This window comes from Phyllostomus hastatus, unplaced genomic scaffold (genome assembly GCF_019186645.2).
Source record: "Phyllostomus hastatus isolate PE091 unplaced genomic scaffold, TTU_PhHast_1.1 phas_contig_150, whole genome shotgun sequence".
Classification (NCBI taxonomy): Eukaryota; Metazoa; Chordata; class Mammalia; order Chiroptera; family Phyllostomidae; genus Phyllostomus; species Phyllostomus hastatus.
Genome location: NW_025333611.1, coordinates 38,124,060 through 38,144,128, shown reverse-complemented (window position 1 = coordinate 38,144,128; position 20,069 = coordinate 38,124,060). Strand labels below are relative to the sequence as shown.

General features: G+C 57.0%; 1 protein-coding gene across 1 annotated transcript; it reads right to left on the bottom strand.

The window, feature by feature from the left end:
- Nucleotides 1-457: 457 nt before the first annotated feature.
- CLTB (clathrin light chain B) lies at nt 458-18,540 on the bottom strand. Its single transcript, XM_045827045.1, has 5 exons — nt 18,175-18,540; nt 13,229-13,275; nt 6,021-6,138; nt 5,708-5,819; nt 458-904 (listed from the first exon to the last, which is right to left on the bottom strand). The coding sequence occupies exons 1-5, from the start codon at nt 18,344-18,346 to the stop codon at nt 733-735; spliced, it is 621 nt and encodes a 206-aa protein (XP_045683001.1). The 5' UTR covers nt 18,347-18,540; the 3' UTR covers nt 458-732.
- Between the last annotated feature and the right edge of the window lie 1,529 nt (nt 18,541-20,069).

The following is a 20,069-nucleotide window of genomic DNA, read 5'->3' as shown; positions in this document are numbered from 1 at the left end:
GATCTTTCTCCCAAACCCTCAGGAGGGTGCAGCTGAAGGAGGAGAGCCCTGGGCCCTTCACTGGCCTCTCTGCCAGGCTGAGACGAGCCTCCACGGGGCCACTCTGGCCTCTGCCCCCCACACTTCAAGCCCCTGACCTTCTGGGAGCCTTGTGCTTTCACCTGCGTGATGGGAACACCAGGATCCCCATCTCACAAGCTGCTTCAAAGATCAGGAGAGGTCAAGGTGGCAACAGCATTCCATGAGAGGGGTGGGTTCTTTCCTCCTAGGGGTGGAGGCAGCAGACCCAGGCAACTGGGGACCCCACTTCCAGCTGGGAGCTCCTGGGTTTCCAAGGGAAGAGCCTCATCTTCTCTCAAGGCCATGAGGCTCAGGAAGCTCTAAGCACAAACTGAGCCCTGACACCATTTGTGGCTTCCAGAGAAATGAGAATGGTAATAAATAAGTGTAAAAAGAGTTAACAACACACCCTTTAAGCCAAGAAAATAATACATCGGGAGGGACAGTCACAACTCTGTGGACTGAGAGGTGGTGTGAGGGGCTGGGCCACAGGGCCAGGAGGGAATGAGGGTGAGAGGACGAGTGTGTTCCCTGCCCAGCCCGGGGCCATGGGGAGAGAGGGAGTGGGCTGTGCAGCAGCTGCTGGAGGCTTCTCCCCCCTCTGCCAGAAGCAGCTGCTCCTCCTCTGCCCTGGGCCTGCCCAAGCTCTGTGGCCGTGCTGGTGGCAGGCCCCTAGCGGGACAGCGGCGTCTGCTTCAGGGACATGAGCACGGAACGCAGGCGGGACACATCTTTGCACTGCTTGCTGCTCTTGGGGTTGAAGTCACACAGCTGGGCCACCTTCTCCCACTCTGTGCCTGGGCTGTCCTCCTTGGATTCCTTCACGAAAGCCTCCTCAGATGCCCTGTGGGAGGAGATGGGACACAGGTCTCAGAGCCTCAGAGCCGACTGCCATTGCCCTGCATCAGTGATGCTCTGCCCCTGCTGAGCGAGGCTGCTTTGCCCCACCTACTCTGGGCTACTTTGTGTGGAGGTCTCCCCAGTCCTGTGCCCTCTGACCTCCGGCCCCAGGAGCAGCCTTGACATCAGGTGAATCCTAGGTTGGTCCTGCCTCAGGGCCTCTGCACTTGTCACCTTTTGTGGGAATGCTGTTCCCCCAGACCGACTTCTCATGGCTGCTTGCTTCTCATTCAGGGCCGAGTGCAGGCCTCTCCTCCTTAGAGAGGTCTTCCCTTACCACCCCAGTTAAAGTGCCCTCTTGTCCCCCACCCCTGCCACAGCCTAAGCACTCTCAGGTTATTGCCTCCCCATCATGAACTTCCTGACCCGGAGCTCCTGGCATCTAATCGTCCATGCAGGAACTGAAGTGGTGTCTTGGCCGTTTTCAATGTTTCCATTAACGTGGCAGGGACAGGACACTGATTGACCGCAAACAAACTGAAGTACCTAGTTCGGCATTGCTCATTGTCCTCTCACCCTCTAAGTATTCTCCAGGAGAGGGTTGTGGTCAAACACTCATAGAAAGCTCAGTTAAACAGGATCCCCAAAGCCTGACTTTCAGAGCCTTCCCCACGCTAGTGTGCATGGGTGGAGTGGTGATGCAGAGAGAGAGTCCATCCATCCCAAGCATGGCTGCTGGCGGAGCACTTTTTACCCCAGAACAGCCCATCTATGGAGCCGAGGCATGGGGACTGCTCCATTCATTTAAGCCTTTGCTTTTGGTTGGAATTAAATTACTGACAGCTGATAACTTCTTCATTAGAAGTTCCAGCTGACAGGTATAGAAGCCACAAATGAAGGAACAGTAGAAAGATAGTATTGTAAATACAATTTCATAGGCAAAACATAAAAGTGGCTGTTACTAAGAGAAAGACAATAAAGGATTCTTAGGTGGGGAGTGCTGGGGCTGTGTCTTGTTTGCCCATCAAGGGTCCCTGGAAATCCCGTCCATCCGTGGCAGCCCACTCTGCATCTCAGGCATGACCAGGCAGTGGTGGGTGGCCCATGTGACCTCTGGCCCGTTACCGGTGACCTGGCCCCTCCACAGTGATCTTGCTCATTACCACCTGTCGAGTGAGGATCAGAGTGTCCACCTTGGAGTGGTCTGAGAACCTAAGGGGGTGGTGGGTGTGTGCAAGCTCGGGAAGAGGGGGGCTGCTGTGCAGAGTGGGACGTGCAGGGGCTGAAGGAGGCTTTCCTAGCTGTCCTGGGTCAAGAGGCTCCTGCTAACCTTGCAGCTCAATGTGCGGTGGGTGGCCCTGCCACATCTGCACCACCAGGGATCTTGCTGGCAACCCAGAATCCTGGCCTCAGCTCAGTCCTACTGCATCAGAACCCTCATTTTGAAAAGCTCCTCTGGTGATTCCCAAGCACAGGAAAGTCTGGGACATGCTGGTCTGTGCTCTCCCTCTTCAAGACTCTCTTGCGTGCTTCTTGGGCCATTTCCTGGGGCACAACAGGAGCACTGACCACCCCCTGTAGCCCCAATGCTCCTCTGCCATCCCCACTTTCTTGCTTGAAACCTTGTGGCTCCCTGCTGCCTTCAGGGTCAGCTACTTGGCCTGTCTTGACAGGCGGTTTTGCAGCCAGCCTGTCCCCACAGCCTGCAGCCACAGGCCACTAGGTGTCACCTATCACATCACCTTTGTCCCCCCTGCTGCTTCCACCTAGGGGCCCGTCCCCTCTAGTCCCCTTGCCTACCAGTTGTTCTCCATCCACTTTAAAGTCCAGCTGAATGTCCCACATCTCTGAGGCCTGCCCTGGCTTCCACACAGAAGGTGGCTTCCAGAGCCTCGTGTGTCCTTCCCCACAGTTCTTATTACCACTCACTCCTGGCCATAAGCAGCTCAGGGGAATGGACCATGCCAGCCCCTCTTTCTGTCCGACCAGACTGGCACTGGCTAAGTAAGTAAGTGCCCACAAGGACTGGGCAGCGAGAGAGTGGATGAAAGGTAGGCGCAAAGGGCTCTCACTCGGGGATGTCCTTGGCCCTGAAAGAGGAGGGTTAGCCCGACAACGTCACAGCCCTGCCCACAGTGGGCCCAGTGCAAGAAACTGCCAGTCCTTGGCTGACCACACACACACACACACACACACACACACACGCATCCCCGCGTTTTCCCTTCAGCTTCACAATCCCCAACACACCGCTAGGTGCCGCTGTCAACCAATGGTGGTAACATGAGAAGGAACCTCTGCCATCTGTCTAGACTAGTCAGTACCAGTGAGAGCCCAAGGCAGGAACACAGTGAGGGCCCTGTGGTGGTGGGGCAGGGGTGGTGGCCGAACTCTGGATGGGGCTCCAAGGGGGAGCAGTGCACCTGGGGGCACAGAAGAGGTTGGGGTGCTCCCAGCTCTCTCTGAATCTCCAGCAACCAGCACTCTGTCTGCTTTGCTCAACAGAAGCCCTCTTCACCCCACCTGCCACCCTCAAGAGACATCTCTTTCGGAAGGAGTTGAGGTGCTTTGCCATTCACTCCTCCCACCCAGGCATGGCTGGTGCATTCTTTTCTTCTCTCTGCCTGGATTTAGCAACGGTGCCTCCAAGAAGAGGAGACCTCAATAAGCATTTGCCGGAGGGGTGGAGGGGCTGCACTTACCTGGGTATTCACCTCCTGCTCTGGTCATTCCGTCCCCGCCCCTGCCCCCTGTGTCCCCCTCCCAGTCACTCTTACACCCCATAAGCAGGAAACTCAAGAAACTGTCTTGCCCTGAATGCTGCAGCTAGGTGGCTTCGGCATCATCTGGCTAACCCGAAATGTCACCGGTTCAATTCCCGGTAAGGGCACATCCTGGGTTGTGGGCCAGGTCCCCAGTTGGGGGCATATGAGAGGCAACCTATCGATGTTTCCCTAGCATATCAATGTTTCTCTCCCTCTCCCTCCCTTCCCCTTTCTCTAAACATAAATAAATAAAATCTAAAAAAGAAAAGAAAGAAACTGCAGCCAGACAGGGACCTCGCCCACTCCAGTTCCCCCAGCCAGGGGAGCCATGGAGACACACGTACACGTAGCCGATGACGTCAGCATCTGGCTGCTGGTAGAATGCTTTGTCAGCGATCCTTAAGGGAAAGGGGTTAGGTGGGCGGGTCGGGGGAGACGGGATGGCATCACAGACAGACAGGCAGAAGGTTAAAGAGAAAGAAAGACAGCGTTAGTATCTCCAGTTCGAGAGGCGTTAGGAAGCACAGTTCTGGAAGGCTCAGCAACTCTCCACAGCCAGAGGAGAGCAGGGACACCCCCCCCCCACCCCCCCGCCAGCCCCACACTGCCCTGCCCCGTGCCTTTGCTAAGACAGAGCCAGGATCACATCACTCCTGTTCACAAACCTTCCGCGGCCCCTGCCGCCCATGCCTGCGCAGCACGGGTGTCTCCCCCACCACCCCCTGACTCTCTGCTGCCCAAGACGCAAGGTCCTCTCTTTCATGTCATTCTGTCCCTGGTCTAGGTTTCCAGCCCCTACTCCTGCCCTCTTTTTCCTGATGGACTCCTAACCGTCCTCCAAAGCCCAGTTCCCCGGACACTGAGGCGCCTCTCCACCAGCATCCCTGCTTCCACAGCCCGTCCATGGAGGCCCTGCTGTGGAGCCCAGCGCTGTGGAGCTCAGCACCACCTGGGTTTCTCTCCTTTGAGCTCCTAAGATACAGGCTGGGTCCTTCTCATCTGTCTTCCCAGTCCCCAGCCCAGAGCGTGGCATGCAGCAGCTTCTGAACACAAGTGCAGTGGCTTCCCGGAGCTGGCCTCCCCTTCCTGGCAGGCCTGGTACCTTGGAGGGCACAGCCTCAAAGGCTGGGCTGCTGAGCAGCATCTCAGAAATGCTCTGAGATCATTTCCACAAAGGTGGCATCTGCTGTTTTTGCCTGCTCAGCATGCATCCCCCTTCTTCCAGGAAGGGCACCCTGATTGTCAGGTTGCCCTCACTTCAGTCCCTGTGGTTTGGGTAGGACTGACCCAGTGCACACCCCAAGGTGTGCTACTGCCCAAGCTGGGTTCATCAGGGGTCCCTGCCCCTGGGACAGTCACTGGGCCTGACCCATGCCCACCAGTGAGGGTCAGGTCAAGGACTTATGCTGGAGCTATTGGGGCAAGAAGCTCTTTTATTTTCACTGAGATTGCCAAGTGAATAGAGCCAAAGCCTGGAGCTGCTGGGGCCCCTCTGCCCTCATCCCAGGGGCATGGGTGCAACAGTGCAGGCCCCACAGAGGAAAGGGGGGCTGAGAGACAGCAGAAATGGGTGCCAGCTGACTTTGTACCAGGCCCTGGGCCCACTGCGCCCTCCCCTGCCACTCTGGGCGGAAGCGCTGCAAGCAACCAAACCCGTCCCCAGAGTGCGTCCTTGCTCCCAGACACGCCTACGCTCTCTGTGACACGGACAGAGGCCTGTGGGCCCAGGCCCAGTGGGCAGTCCCTAGCACAGTCTGGCTCACATCCCAGGGACCTAGGACCCCTTCTGCTGACTGCAGAGCTCACTTCTCTCTGTTGCGGTGATGAGGTGAGAGTGCAACCATGACCTGCTCTGCAGAGCTCAGTGCTCCACCCCACAGGCCCCCGGGGCAGCACTCCTGGGCATTTCAGCGTCTCCTTCCTCCGTGGTCTTGCCACCAAACCACCCATCTCAAGAGAGTCCCCCAATACCACAGCTGCTTTCCCTGTCCAGTGGCACCCTCCTGTCCCCGTAGCCCCTCTCCTGTCCCCGTAGCATCTCTCACCGGTTGTTGATCTTGTTCTTTTCGACTTGTTCACTCTGGCGCTGGTTCCACTCCTCCAGGTCCTTTTTGGCCTTCTCCCGCCACTCTTGTTCTGTCACCTTGGAGGCAGCATCTGCAACCCCGACAGGAGAATGAGTGGCATCTTTCCAGTAGACACGAAGGGCATAGCCACCCTGGTGCTCCTTCACACACACACCCAGCTCCCAGAGCCCACCCTGACACAGTTCCCACACTCACAGGGAGACAGGTGCCCTGGTATCCCCACCCCTCCCCACTCCCCAGACAGCCAACCCGGCCTCAGCCCTGCCCTCACCCAGCTCTTGCAACCGTTTCCTCTGCTCCTCTCTCCACTTGCGGATGCTCTCGGGCTCCTGCGTCAGCCTGTCGGCCTGGGCGATGGCAGCGTAGCCGTCAGCAGGGCCATTCGCCTCCTAGCACACAAACACAGAGCCGTGCACCTGGGGCATCCACCCGCCCCCGCCCCCGTCTCTGTCGCCCCAGGATCGGGGAACCCCTGCACATCTCGAACAACCTCACACCCACTGTCTCCTTTGTTCCTGCTATGCCCTCTGCCAGCAACCCTTCTCCCTGTGTGACCCCAGACAAGTCACTCAGCCTCTCTGTGCTTCACTATCCTCATCATAAAATGGGCTAAATAAGAGTACCCACTCCTGAGGGTTGATATCAGAGTGAAATGAGTTTTAGAAATGTCAAGAACTTCTAACACTGCTTGGCATACAGTGAGTTCCTTGTGTTCCTGTCACTAAAGTCCATCTCTGCGACAGTTTTATTTACCCAATAACATGCACATGGTCTGAAATGACCTCACTTTGCGTCTGCTTGTCCATTGTATGTCTCTTCCATCAGAATGCCACTTTCACAGTGACAAGGACCTGTCTGTCTTGTTCCCTGCTGTGTCCTCAATGCCCAACACAGTGTGTGGCACATTGCAGGTGCTCCGCAAGTATGTGCTCAGCGAACAGGCAGCCCTGAGATAGGTGGGATGGCCACGGCTAGGAACATGGTGAAGGACGTGGACTCGGCAGTCAGAGTGTCGGGCTGCAAAGTCCACCTCTGCTGCTTACTAGAGGTGCATGTAAGCAGGGGCAAGGCACTTAACCTTGGTCCTGTTCTCTCATCTGAAATGAGGATAATAACAAAACTACCTCTAAGAGCTATTGTGAGGATTTGGTGCAACACTATTTGCAACACATTTAGAAGACTGAATGGGTAGCTAGCATTATTATTATTCATTCCCATTTTATATTATTTCTTTAAGATTTTATTTATTTATCTTTAGAGACAGGGGAAAGGAAGGAGATAGAAAGAGGGAGAGAATCATCATTGTGTGAGATATATATATATATATATATATATATATATATATATATATATATATCGGTTGCCTCTCACATAACCCAGGCATGTGTCCTGACTGGGAATTGAACCGGCAACCCTTGGGTTCACAGGCCGGCACTCAATCCACTGAGCCACACCAACCAGGGCTATCATTCCCATTTTATAGGGCAGGAAACAGAGGCCACGAGAGATGGCATGGTATATTGGCAGAGCCTCTGACCCCTAGGCCAGGGCTCTGCCCTCTTCTCTACAACGCCTGCCAGAGGCAGGGACTCCAAGTGTTGGGGTTCAGAGCTTAGCCCAGAAAGGATGTGGCTCCCCTCTAGTCTAGCCAAGCCTTTTAGGAGCCAGTCCCACCTCCCGCGATGCCCACCCTGGCACTTGGCATACCCTGCACATTCCTGTCTGCACATATCCCACCCACTCCTGCACCGCCTCTTTCGGCCTGAGATGGTCTCTCCTCCCTTCTCCAGCTGATGAAATCTTACTCCATCCCACGGAGTTTCCAGCTCAGAAATCACAAGCTCTGGGATAGTTCCCAACCCCAAGCAGATGTCACACCCCTTCCCTCTGTGCTCTGTCCAGCCTTCACCCTCTACTGTGTAAGTCTCCCACTGGAGGCTGAGGGTGGGCAGGGTGGGACCTGGTTTACAGCCTCTAAGCCCCAGTTCCGCCCTTCCACAGCCCCGTGCACCCCCTTCAAGCACTCATCCATATTGCCGCCAACATCGGCATTGTGCACAACAGCATCCGGCAGGCCCTGTGTCCAGTGTGTGCTGTGGTCTCAGACCAACAGCCAGTGCGGCGTGGCAGCCGGGTCAGATCAGGTGCTGCGTGCATGTGCGCTTGCCGGAGGGGTGCAGGCAGCCAGGGCGCGGGGGGGTGGGGGGGCACATGCCAGCCTCCGGCTATCTGGGGGCAGGGAAGGGAAGGCCCAGGGTGGGGTGCCTGTAGCCTGGCACCTTGAGTCAGGCCCACCCTTGGGTGGGGCACTTTGGGTGGAGCCCTTATTCCTCTTTCCTGCACAGCACTGATCTTGAGTTTAGAGTGTCCTGATGTCCCCAGGGACCTTCCAGGCCCCGAATCTAGAGAACACAAGTGGCACCCCATCCACTTCAGAGAGCAACCCTGCCCGAGGCCAGGCTGCCGGGACCCCTGCCCAATCCCGGACACGTCCCACCTGCAGACTACAGTTTCTCTTGTGAACATGTTCACCCAGGTATTGCGTTCTACCTGCTTCTTGGCACCTGTCGCAATCTGAAAGGACAGGTTTGTTCAGTGCTCACTGTCTGGCTCCTCCCTCCTTAGGGACAGACTGTCTGTCTGTGAGCAGCATCCAGGATGGGAGGGCCTGGCTGCAAGTGGAGTTCAAGAACATTTACTGTGTGAATTAACATGCTCAGGCTTGGAGACAGGGTGAACGACACAGCCCGTCAGCTGGGAGCTGTCCCTCGAAAATGGCCATTGCAGGGGGTGGGGGGGTACATGCTGTGACCCAGGTCAGGGACCCCAAGGAGCAGGACTGGCAGGACCATTCCAGCCTGAGGGCAGAGCAAGACAGGAAGAGATGGGGGGAGGGCATTTCAGGCCAAGGGCAATGTAAGGACCATGTGGGGTGGGTGCCTTTGGGAAGCTCTGAGCACGGAGATGCCACCAGGTATGGAGGACATGGGGTGGGAGAGGGGCTGCCAGGGTCCCCTGGGCAGGAGGCTCATCCTCCTTGTCCCTTAGGGCCCATCATCTCTCAAAGCTTATACTAAAATAAACACTCCCAGGTTACAGAGCTTTAGAACTGGCAGGACACTTGCAATCGAATGGTTCTCTTTGATCCGCGCCACTGTGCAGGGCGGCTTTATGGCCTTTGTTTTATAGGTAGGGAAAGTCTAACTAGCGCCAAAGTCCCAAGGTCACCCAGCAGAGCCAGGACTCACACTGATTCCTGGGTGTGGACATAGTAGCCACAGAGTAGCCCAAAGGGACCAAAGTCACTTCTGTGTCACACAGTTTGTGCACCTACATTCCGTCTCCCAGATAAATGTATCTTCCCAGGCTCAGAGCCTGCACCCCTCGGTCCCTCTCCCTCCCCATCTCTCTCTCACACACGCACCCCCTGGGCTTGCTCAGTGGCTAGGTCAGGATTGATAGGAAGCTTCCTGGGCTGCGGATTTTCTCCACAGACCTGAGATGTGGCTTGAGCAATGACTAGTCCAAGGTCATCTGGCTGAGAAAAGCCAGAAATGAAGCCCAGGCTGTCTGACTCCATTCAGATTCTTTCCCTGCAGCCTGCCCCAGCCTGGGTTGGGGAGCAGCATTGAGGAGCATTGGGGCCCCCTGGTACTTCTCTCAGCCCATGCAGCAGCTGCACATGCAGGGGCACAGTGCCAACACACCGCCCCGAGGTGGCTGTGCCCCAGGCCCCAGGCCCTGGCCAGGCTGGGCCTGCCCCCCCCCCTCCGCTAACCCCCACAGAGGTGCAGCCCACCGCGTGCTCTGGCTGGCAGCTGGGTCTGCAGCACAGACCTACCGCCTCCAGCCTCCGCAGGCTCCCCAGCGCTCCCCCTCTCTCTGCAGCGGCCCCAACTCCAGGAAGCCCTGGACAGAGTCATACCCTCCATGCCTTGTCACATGCTGTCCCCTCAGCCAGGGCCACCCACACCCCCTCGGGCAGCCTCCACCCCACTTTCAGCACCCCCTCCTGGGGGCCCTCCTGACTTCAGGGCAGCACCTGGGGCCTGAGCCTGGTTCAAGTCCCCGCTGTGTCACCAGAGCGATCTTGAATTCCAGATGAGTCCCCCTCCTCACCTGTAAAGTGGGGATGATGACAGACCTACATCACAGGGGTTTGGGAGGACGAAATGAGTTAGGTCACTTAAAGCTCCTGGGCAGTGCCTGACACACAGTAAGAACCCGAGTGGGCTCCGCAGACTCCGCAGGCCTCGCTGTCCTGCTCCACCCACTCTTCTCCCCAACAGCAAGCTCTCTGAGGACAAACGGAGCCTGGGGTTGCCTCTGTCTACGCCCACCGCCTTAGCACAGCTCGCGGCACTTGGCACTCAGGGACCGTGAGTTCACTCAAGGAAGGAGCGAGTGGTCACCGGCAGAGCGAAGTGGAAGGTGTGGGAACAGCCTGGACACAGAATCAGAGGGACTGGGCTTCATGTCCCTTCTGCCACTCACTGGATGTGGGGCCTTTCAGAGACCTTTTCCTGGCCTTCTTGTGCTTCATCACCTGTCAAATGGGAGGAGCAACATCCCACTCAGGATGCGAAGTGGGGACCATGTGTAACAAATGCCACCCATGTACACGGTATGCACGTGAGAAGGCCAGCAGGCAGCCCAGGAGCACCGAGCCAGGCCACACTGTGACCAGGAGGGCTGCTCACAGACGAAGTCCCCAGGAGTGGTTTGCCCATCCCTCTTCTCTGGCAGCTCTCTGGACCCGCCTTTGCTAGTGAGTAGTGTGGGCGGAGCCAGGGGAGGACAGCAGGGCTGCTCTTGAACCCCAGAACGACCCAGTGAGGAAAGCAGGTCAGCTGCCCAGAGGGCTGGAAGCCTGGGAGGGCCCACCGGCAGTTGCAGAAACGCTCTGAGCTAGAGAGGGGAGGGGCCGGGAATGGCAGGCCCAGAGACACCCCTCTCCTTTGGCCCCCCACTGCTGGGCCCCACGTGAGCATCTCCATGGGCCACACCATGCTGTGACTCCAGAGCCACAGAGACGGGAGGGTGGGGTATATCCGTCTTTGGGACTGAGCAGCTAAAGCCAAGCAGAGCTGAGCTGCTGATTCCTCTAAGTAGCTCAAAGTCGGGTGAGGGGCAGAGTGAGTGGGGGCAAGGAAAGTTTGCGCAGGAGGAGGGAACTCCTATTCCAGTGCCCGCAGTGCCAGATGGAACTAGAATAGGAGTGAGCAGGCTTGTCCTCAGGCCTTGCTGTCCTCAGGTTCCTAGTTGGACCCCCTAGTGGCCCACAGGCTGCCACCACCACCAACAACAAAAGTAGCAAGAAAGCTCTGCCTGGGTCCCTCGAAAGTGTTGGGTATGCAAGGCTCCACCTCCCTCCCCTGCAGCACAAGCCAGACCCTGCTCTATGTTCAATCCCCGGCCTTCCACGGGCCACCCGCCTGCACGGTCCACCTATAAGGACGTGATGCAGTGCAAAGGGCACCAGGGCAGGGCCAGGAGGCCTGGTGGACCTGGATTTCTGGGTGACAGGCCTCATCTGTGACCCTTCTTGCCTGTAAGGCTTCAAGGGTGTCACAGATGTGAAACAATTTACAAAGACACATACCTGGGGTTATCACTGGGACCAGTGAGAATGAGAATGAGCACTCCCTCTGAGACTGGGGAGGAAGCCCAGCTTCCTCAGACCCACCGCACACCAAGCAAGGCTGGAGGGCATGGAGGGAGCAGGCTCAGATCCTAATACAGAAAGGGAAAATGCCAGTCTCTTCAGCGTTTCTAAGGGCATCTCCAGCTCCAGGCCCACTTTAGGACCCAGACCTCTGGGCCAAGCAGATTTCTTCTGAGTGTGCCCGGGGTGGGGGCGGCCTGGGCCTCAATGGTCTACCAAACTGAACAGGAGGCACACTGAGTATTTGGGGCTCTCGGGCCCACACACACTCGAAGTCCTAAGGCCCCAGAGACGGACTCTTCTAGCTCGCACATAGTTGAGTAATTTTCCAGAAACAGGACTTGGCCAGTTTCCTTGTGTAAGGTACCAGCCCATCCCGCTTACATAAGAATGTATTGTTTATTCTGCCCGAGGATTCAGGAGGCCAGCTCCTCCACAGGGCAACAGGGCAACAGGGCTGGCGGCCGGGGGACAGGGCGGGGCCCGGCAGAGCCCCGAGCTGCAGCCAAGCGGGCAGGTGTCTTATACCCAGTCTGGCAGGAACTACAGCTCAGCCACTGAAGGCTCCACCCCACCCAGGCAAAGGTGGGGGTGAGGGGTGAGGACTGTGGCATCTGCGGGGTCCTGGGGACACCATTTGTGGACCAAGTTCTCTAAGCCTAAATACTTTTTAAAAAAGATTATTTATTTATTTTTAGAGAGAAGGGAAGGGAGGGAGAGGAGAGAAACATCAATTGGTTGCCTCTCACACACCCACAACTGGGGACCCAGGCATGTGCCCTGACTGGGGATCAAGCCTGCAACCTTTTGGTTTGCGGGCCAGCACTCAATCCACTGAGCCACACCAGCCAGGGCTAAATATGTTTTTTAATGAAAGTATAGTTCACCTACAATACTACGTGAGTTCCAAGTGTACGGCATAATTATTCATCAGTCTAAGTACTTTTAAAATTTCCATATGTATGAGGGGAGGAGGGTTGGGCGGGCAGAGACAGAGGCAGTCCTCAACCAGAAAAGCCCGCATTCAGTGTTTTGGGGTGTGTGTGCAATACAGGACCACTACAGGGATTTTTACACAATGACAGTGAAAGCCCTCCTGTATCCCTCCGCATTCCTCACCTCAGGGCTAACCACTGTTAACAGTTGGTACACATCCTTTCCGATATTTTGCACAAACATATTTCTAAAAAAAAAAGGCGGGACCATACGGTGCATATTATTCTGCAAGCTGCGTCTTCACTTACTGTATGGCAGGCATCTTCTTGTGCCAGCTCAGAAAGCTCCGACTGCTCTTTTAGCAGCGGTGTGCGTTTCCAGCTTGCCTGCCCAGGCCCCCGTGCTGGACACTTGTGCTGTTTCCACTTGCCAGCTACTGTATACACATCATCCTGCAAACAGTCCGGGTGCCCTTGTCCAGTTCTTTCCTGAGGGCCAGTTCTGAGATGTGCAGCCTCTGGGTCAAAGGCCTGCCCAGTTAGAGATGGCCACTCAGGTCGGCCTGGGAGGCCCTCGGGGGCAGGACCCCATGCTTCCATCCATGCCACTGCGGGCCACTCCATCCCTCTCTCTGGAAGCAGGACATCACCAAGGGCAGACTGAGGCCACACCCACCAATCCCTGCCTCTCCTGGTCTTTTTCCCTCATCCCCTTGTCTTGCAGGACAAGAAAACAGGTCAAACCTCTGTGTTCTGCCCAGTGCATCAGACTGGAGTGAACAGGAGGCCGGAAGCTGCAGTCCCTCTGACAGCAGGGTCAGAGGGTCCTGAGACCCAGGCTGTTGGTCCCTGCTGCCGAGAGGGCAGAGTCTTGCTTACCTGAAACACATCTCCATTGATTGTAGTCCCCATGTCCTCAGAAGCAGCTGGAGAGAGAACAAGGAGACAGCATCACTCACTGCTCAGCCCACAGCAGGCCCCACAGCAGCGCCTGAGCCAACCCCTGTGCATGTCCTCACCCAGACATGACAGGCACTCGGGCTCAACACTTTGTTCATCACGCCTTCTCCCAGCCTCTAGCACATGTGATTTTCACCACGGCCTTGTGACTGTGATGCAGTTGTTACCAACTCATTGTAGAGATTGCCAGACTGAGACCCCGAGAGGCGATGTGGTTGCCCATGGCCATCCAGTTCATGAGCACTCCTCTCCTCCCTGAAGTCAGTCAACTGTTGGGGAGCCTGTGCCCTCCCGGGGAGTGGGGTGCAGGCAGAGGCGCTGCAGGCTCAGGGCAGGGTCTGCAAGGGCCGAGGAGGAGGGCCCTGCGAGTCCCCACCTATCCCTGCTGCACCTGGAGCGACAGCTGCACCTGCAAGAGCAGGAACTGCAGCCCCCACCAAGAAGCACCTGCGCTGTTTTTCCTCCTCCTGCCTCTCTCAGGACTTCATTTGGCCCTGACTGTGGCTCCTCCTGGCCCCTTTCCCTGACATCTGATTAGTCACAAATTCCTGTGGCTTCTGCGGCAACAGTGACCCTCAAAGTTACCCTCCTTCAGGCCGCTCCTTGCGCCCTGCGGGGCCCCAGCCTCACTCTCGCCCTGCTGGTGGCAAACACCTGGAGGGGGCCCATCTGCATCCCTTCTCCTCACTGCCATCCTTCCCAGAGCCCTGCAGGGTACCTGGGATGTAGTAAGAGTCAGAAGCCATTTGCTGAATAAACAAATGAATAAATGCACTGAAGAAAGAAAGAGTGAATGACTGGCTTTTGCTCACTTGCAGGCCCCCCTGACTCCAGCTTTGCCCTGTGCCAACCCCCCTTCAGAACGATGCCAGGGCTCCCACTTGTCCCCTGCCCTGCTGCAGCCCTGGCTCTCACCCATAAAGTGTGCCCGTAAAGTATACGCTTACCTATGTCACTCCTCTGATGTAAAATAAAATATAATAAAAACAAACCCAGAGGAAACCCACTTCCCATGGGCCACGGTGGTGCACTGGCCGCCCTGCCTCTGGGATGCGGCAGAAGCTGCTCCCTCTGCCTGCAAGGCCTCCCTACCCACCTCCCTAGGTAGCTTCAGCCCTGACTCCCTTCAGCCCTGGGGGGCCTCGTTACTGGCCTTCCCCACCCCCGTGCACACACATGTCCATCCCTCAGGCACCCCACCACCCTGGTGGTATTTGCTCTATAGCACTTACCACAGCTAGATATGCGTGTGTGCTTACTGTCTGTCTTCCCCCCTTGATGGACCCTCCATGAGGGCAGGGACTTTGTTTCATCCACTGCTGGGGCTGGCACATAACAGGAACTCAGTAAATGTCTGTCAGATGAGTAGCTCAACCCTCAGACCAGAGCACCTGAGGATCTTTCCAGTGGGGCCCTGTCCATTTCCGCTGCCTCACTGCCCACCAGTTCCTCCCACAAACCCTATTCTTGTTTCCTCCTTCCCCAAACACACCACCCTGTACCCCATGCCTTTCTCCCCCCTTCTCTCTCTAAAGAACGCTTGTAGCCATCTCCTCTGACAAGCCCACCACTCCTGTTCCTGCTTCCCTTGATTCTGATGGAAGGTCTCACCCCTGGGGTTTCCTAGAATACTTTACAGCATCCCCCACCCTCTTTGCAATTACTCCTGGCCTCCCAAGGGTCATGCACTCCTTTATCAGGTTTGGTGTCCCACTCAGCTCCCAAAGGCTCCTGTGCAGAATGCGCGAACAGTAAGTGCTGGCTAAATGGAAATAGAGAGTTGCTCTTTGGGGGCCCGCTGTTATCTACAAGGCTGTCTGGGCCTCTCAGAACCTGCAGGGCCTCCCAGCAAAAAGCCACAGGAGGCCACACGAGATGCCTGCAGATGGACATGTATCCCTTTACCAGCCAGATGGAGCTGCGGGCAGCAACAACGGCATGGCGTGTTCAGCGTGGGGACTGCAGGGAGGGGCGCTCAGCCCCTGGAACAATCCCAGTTGCTGTAAATGACAATTGACTCTGTTTTCAGAGTCCCACAGCGACTGAGTCTGACCAACCGTGTCGGCCGTCACCCCTACGCACTCAGACAGGGCTCCTCCTGCCCGAGCGGCAGCATCTTCCCCCAGGGCCTCTCCTCTACCAGGGTCCATCCAGGACACTGGTCTGTGCATTTGGCCTCTCTGGAGCGGAAGTTGCACCGCCCTCCTCCACTCTGGCCAGTCCCAGGCTCAGGCCCCTGGTCCACGGGCCTGGGGCCCACCCCGGCCTTCAGAGAGGACCTCAGCATTGGTCTCCCAGTGCCATTACCAGTCTCCAGCGCTCCTCTGGACACAGAGTTCCTGGGAACTCACACACACCCACACACAGAAGGATGAGCATCTCTTCCCACAGTGCTTTCTGATTCGTCTGTGGCACATTTATAATCACTCGCACTGGTCAGAGGCCCACAGGACAGGAACACAGCAGACACAGGTGCCTGTGGGTGCTGTTCCACTCAGGTCCCTGACCCCCTTTGGGATGAGGGCAAACAGGGTCCAGAACATTCCTGGGAGCTTAGTGAGGCCCACTAGGGGAAACAGGCTTGCCAGGAACTGACTAGGCAAGCCAGGGGCAGAGCTGGGCGTGGTCACGCTCAGCAATCTGGGTGTGAAAAAGTAAACCTTCTGGGCCCCACCCAGGAGGATGAGTGGAAACAAAGTGTCCATTGCCCAGGCTGGCCCCAGCCCCAGCCCCAGAGGAGACACAGTGTGGCTCAGGCGCAGGCCTGCACATGACACCTCTCCCTCCACTCAGCACAGGGGCGTCATCTCAGAGGTGCTGACTGGCAGCGGTGGCAGGAGCCAGCATCTGCACAGCCCCCAGCAGGCCAAAGCACAGTTCCCCATCTGTCTTGGCTCCTGGCACTCGGCGCTCGTCAGGAGATATTACCTGCTCAGCACCACCTGGGCTGTGGAGGGCAGATGAAGTCCATCCTGCCTGGCCGCCCACTGAGCCGCCAACCCACGATACCTCCCGGATCCCTCATTCAGGAGGCAGCTGAGCTTTTGCCATTTTGGTGGGCGTGAGTCCGGGAGACCCTCAGAGGGCCCTGTCCCTGCTTCTCTCCCTGACACTTCAGGCACAAGGTCAATCCATGCCCCACCCCTGCCAGAGAGGGCGCCGCCTACCCAGGCCATCCTGGGAGAGGCCAGGACCTGCTCAGCTCCCAGGGGCCTCTGACTACCCTGCACCTAATTCTACTCCCTCAGAGGGTTCTCACTTGGGCTCTTTTCAGCAGGGGATCCCTGAAGCCAAGCCAGACTGGGGAGGCTGATGGTCTCAAGCAGGAGGTGTGGACAGATGAATACTGGTGTGTGAATGCTGACAAGCACTTCCCAGGAATTCCCTGAGAGGTGTGAGGGTTCGGGAGGAGCTGCTGCTTCGGAAGACGTCCAAAGCTGGTGGGAACAGAAGCCCCACTCCCCTCCTCACCTGACAACCCATCGCCTCCCAGGGTGACTGCCGAAGCGTTAGAAAGAGCATGGAGCCCAGACTTGCGAGGCCTGGGGCTGGATCAAGTCCCAGATCTGTCGCTCACCGCTGTGTGACTTTGGGCAAGACAGTCAAGCCCTCTGGGCCTCCAGCTTCTCACATGGTACAAAAGGCCTGTTTCATCTCTCACAGCGAGGGGCTACACAGAAGCTGCAAGCTCCTCAAGCCACAGGAACTGTCTTAGTCACGTCCGTGTCCCCAGCGGGCCTGGCACCTGGCAGACGCTCAGTAAATGTTGAATGAATACAAACATGACTATATGATGCCTTACTTGTAAATTTTTTTTTAAAAAATGGAAGCTACCACTTATTCCAACAGGTCCATAACCCCCCACCAAAACGACAGCACTAATAGGAAGCAACAGCTGTTTTGGATGCACCCATGAAGGTGACACCTACTTGTTTACTAAACATTTTAAGAAATTGTTCTTTTGTTCCTTTCAAGCCAGAACCACAACAGGAACATTGTCACAAGGCTCAGGCCCCTGAGCCCTGCGTCTGAAGCCCACCACAGCAGCCCGGACCACCTCTAGGAGAGGCCAGAGGGCCGGGCCCCACGCGACCCAAAGCCCGCGGTGCCCTGGTGTGTCCGAGTCAGAGCTGGGTGTGTGGAAGATGGCGTGGTCAGCTGGAGAGGTCTCAGAGCCTGACAGAAACAGGGTTCGAGTGTTGCTCTGCCACTTGCTAGCTGTTTTAGCACTGTACTTTTTGAGCTTCGATTTTGCCATCTCTGAAACGGGTTTAGCACTGTGTATAAAATGATTAAATGTATGTAAAGTGCCTAGCCCCGTGACTGCAGGGCGGCAGGTGGTCCCAAGGGAAAGTTGGTGAGTTCTTGGAGCACCCAGTGCCCCCCTGCTCTCCCCGCTGTAGGAGGAGGCTACGTCTTAGGGGCAGAGAGATCTGCTGTAGTGCCCACACCTTCCCGGCTCAGCTGGGAGCCCAAGGCAGACAGGCTGGGGGGAAGCTCAGGTGACCCCTCCAGGGCTGGGCTGAGCTAGATTCCAGAGCCAGACAGTGGTGGAGCTGGCCTGGGGATGAAATGTCACCACGAATTCTTGTCCTAGGAGTACCAGATCCACAGGCTCAGGTGGGTACTCCAGTGGGGATCTCCAAGGTTCCTCCCCATTGCCCGGGTCCTCCTCAGGAACGTGAACACGAACGAACACACACACACACACACACACACACACACACGAGCCCGAGGCCTGCTCCTGGCTGGTAGAGAGCAGGCCCTTTGCACTTTGCCACAGGCTTGGAGGCCCAGTGTGCGCCGGCTCTGTACCCCGTGCGAGCCCCGGGCCCCCCAGTGCCCAGGCCACCCTGCTGACTCACCCCCGCTCGCCGGTCCTGGCTGCCCGAGGGCAGGTGCCCCGAAGCCCTCGTCATTCTCTATGCCCGCGATCTCACTCTCCTGCTGGGCCAGGAAAGCAGCCGCCGGGTCCTCCTCGGCTGTCTCGGGGGCCCCGCTCTCCGACGACGAGAAGAAGCCAAAGTCATCAGCCATTTTCCCCGCGTCTCTGCTGGGGCGTCCGTCTGGCGCTCGGCTCTGCGCGGCGCGTGCCCGGCGCTGCGCCCGGCGGCCGCGGCACTGTCACCCGAGAGCCCAGGGAGCCGACCTCGGCAGGAACGGGCTCGGTGCAGCGGGCCCTCACTTCCTCCCTACTACCGGCCCGGCTCGCCTGTCACCGGGGTGCGGGCGGGAGGAGCCGGGACAGGAATGCGGTGATGTCACCCGCCGAGGGAGGGGGCCCGCAGGATGGCCGGAGGCCGCCTCCCGGCGGCCGCAGGAGGGCTGCGCAGCCGCAGGGGCCCAGAGACAAGGCCACCTCTGCTCCCTGCCACCCGCGCTCGTTTCCAGGACAGCAGGACACCGCACAGCTCCGGCCGGGTCTAGAGGCGAAACAGACTGGACAAATGGTCATAGCAACAGGGCTACTGCGGGTGGGCAGCCCGGGCCTCGGGAGCATGCAGCGGGTGGTTCCTTTGCAACCTTGCCCCTGATCTATTCTGCAGTTTCTCCACCTAAACTGAGCAGATTTTATGAATTCCATTATTAGGAGCTTTTCCTCCGTTGTAACAGCAGGAAAATGAGGCTCGGAGAGGTGACGGTCCCGTGGCCCCATCGCATCCTCCCTGAAAGGCCAGGCCCCTTTGCTTCAGTGCATTACTTATGCATTTCTCTTCATTCGAGGGGGCTTCAGTTCAGGCGGCTGGAGTGTGTAGGACCTGACTGGATCACAGCTCAGAGGCCGGGCCCTTAAATGTCCCTTAAGCACGAACCGGCCTAAGAAAGGCAGACAGTTTATCCAGGCAGCCTGCCCTCCTCCATCGAGGGCCCTCAGTAACAGTGTCCAACTGCCTCCTCCTCTGGAGCGCTGCGTTGTGTTGGCGCAGCGCTCCAGAGGAGCGCACCAGCACAACACAACGCAGTGAAACCCAGCCTTGGCCAGCGGTCGCTTACAATCTACAAACCAACAGACGGCCAATGGGCGGTCACAGCCCACATTCAAGGTGCTCTGGCAATAAAACATGGGTACTGGGAGACATGAAGAACCGCCACGGGATTTGTGCTTTGGGATTTCTCTTCCTGATTTAAGACTTGAATGTCAGCCAGGAACTGGAATAAGGAAGAAAGAGAAATGCCCAAACCGTGGGTGGCGGTTCCCATAGTGGGTGGGTAGTGGGTATATGGGCATTTCGGTTGTGCTCAGTGATACTTTGATGTAGGTTTCACTTTTTTTTTAAGTTTCTTATTTTGATGAAGCCAGTTATTTATTTATTTATGTATTTATGTATTTATTTAGATTGAGGGGAACAGAGGGAGAAAGAGAGGGAGAGAAACATCCATGTGTGGTTGCTTCTCACATGCCCCCGGGGACCTGGACTGCAATCCAGGTATGTGCCCTGACTGGAAATTGAACCAGTGACCCTTGGTTCCTAGGCCAGCACTCAATCTACTGAGCCACACCAGCCAGGTCAGGTTTCACTCTTATGATGAGAATATCATTAGTAGTATAAACAAGAAAGAAAGAAATGTAAGGCCCTGCCAGTCTGGTCCAAGCATGCCATGCCACCATCATCTCACACCTGTTCCTAGTGCTCCAACCACAAGCTGGGTGCTGAAGAGACCTAGAATGTTTGCTAGTGTAACAAACCAGCCATGAATACCAACTCCAGGTTTTGGGAGAGAGAGGACCAGTGAACATGCCATGTGCCCACTGTGACCT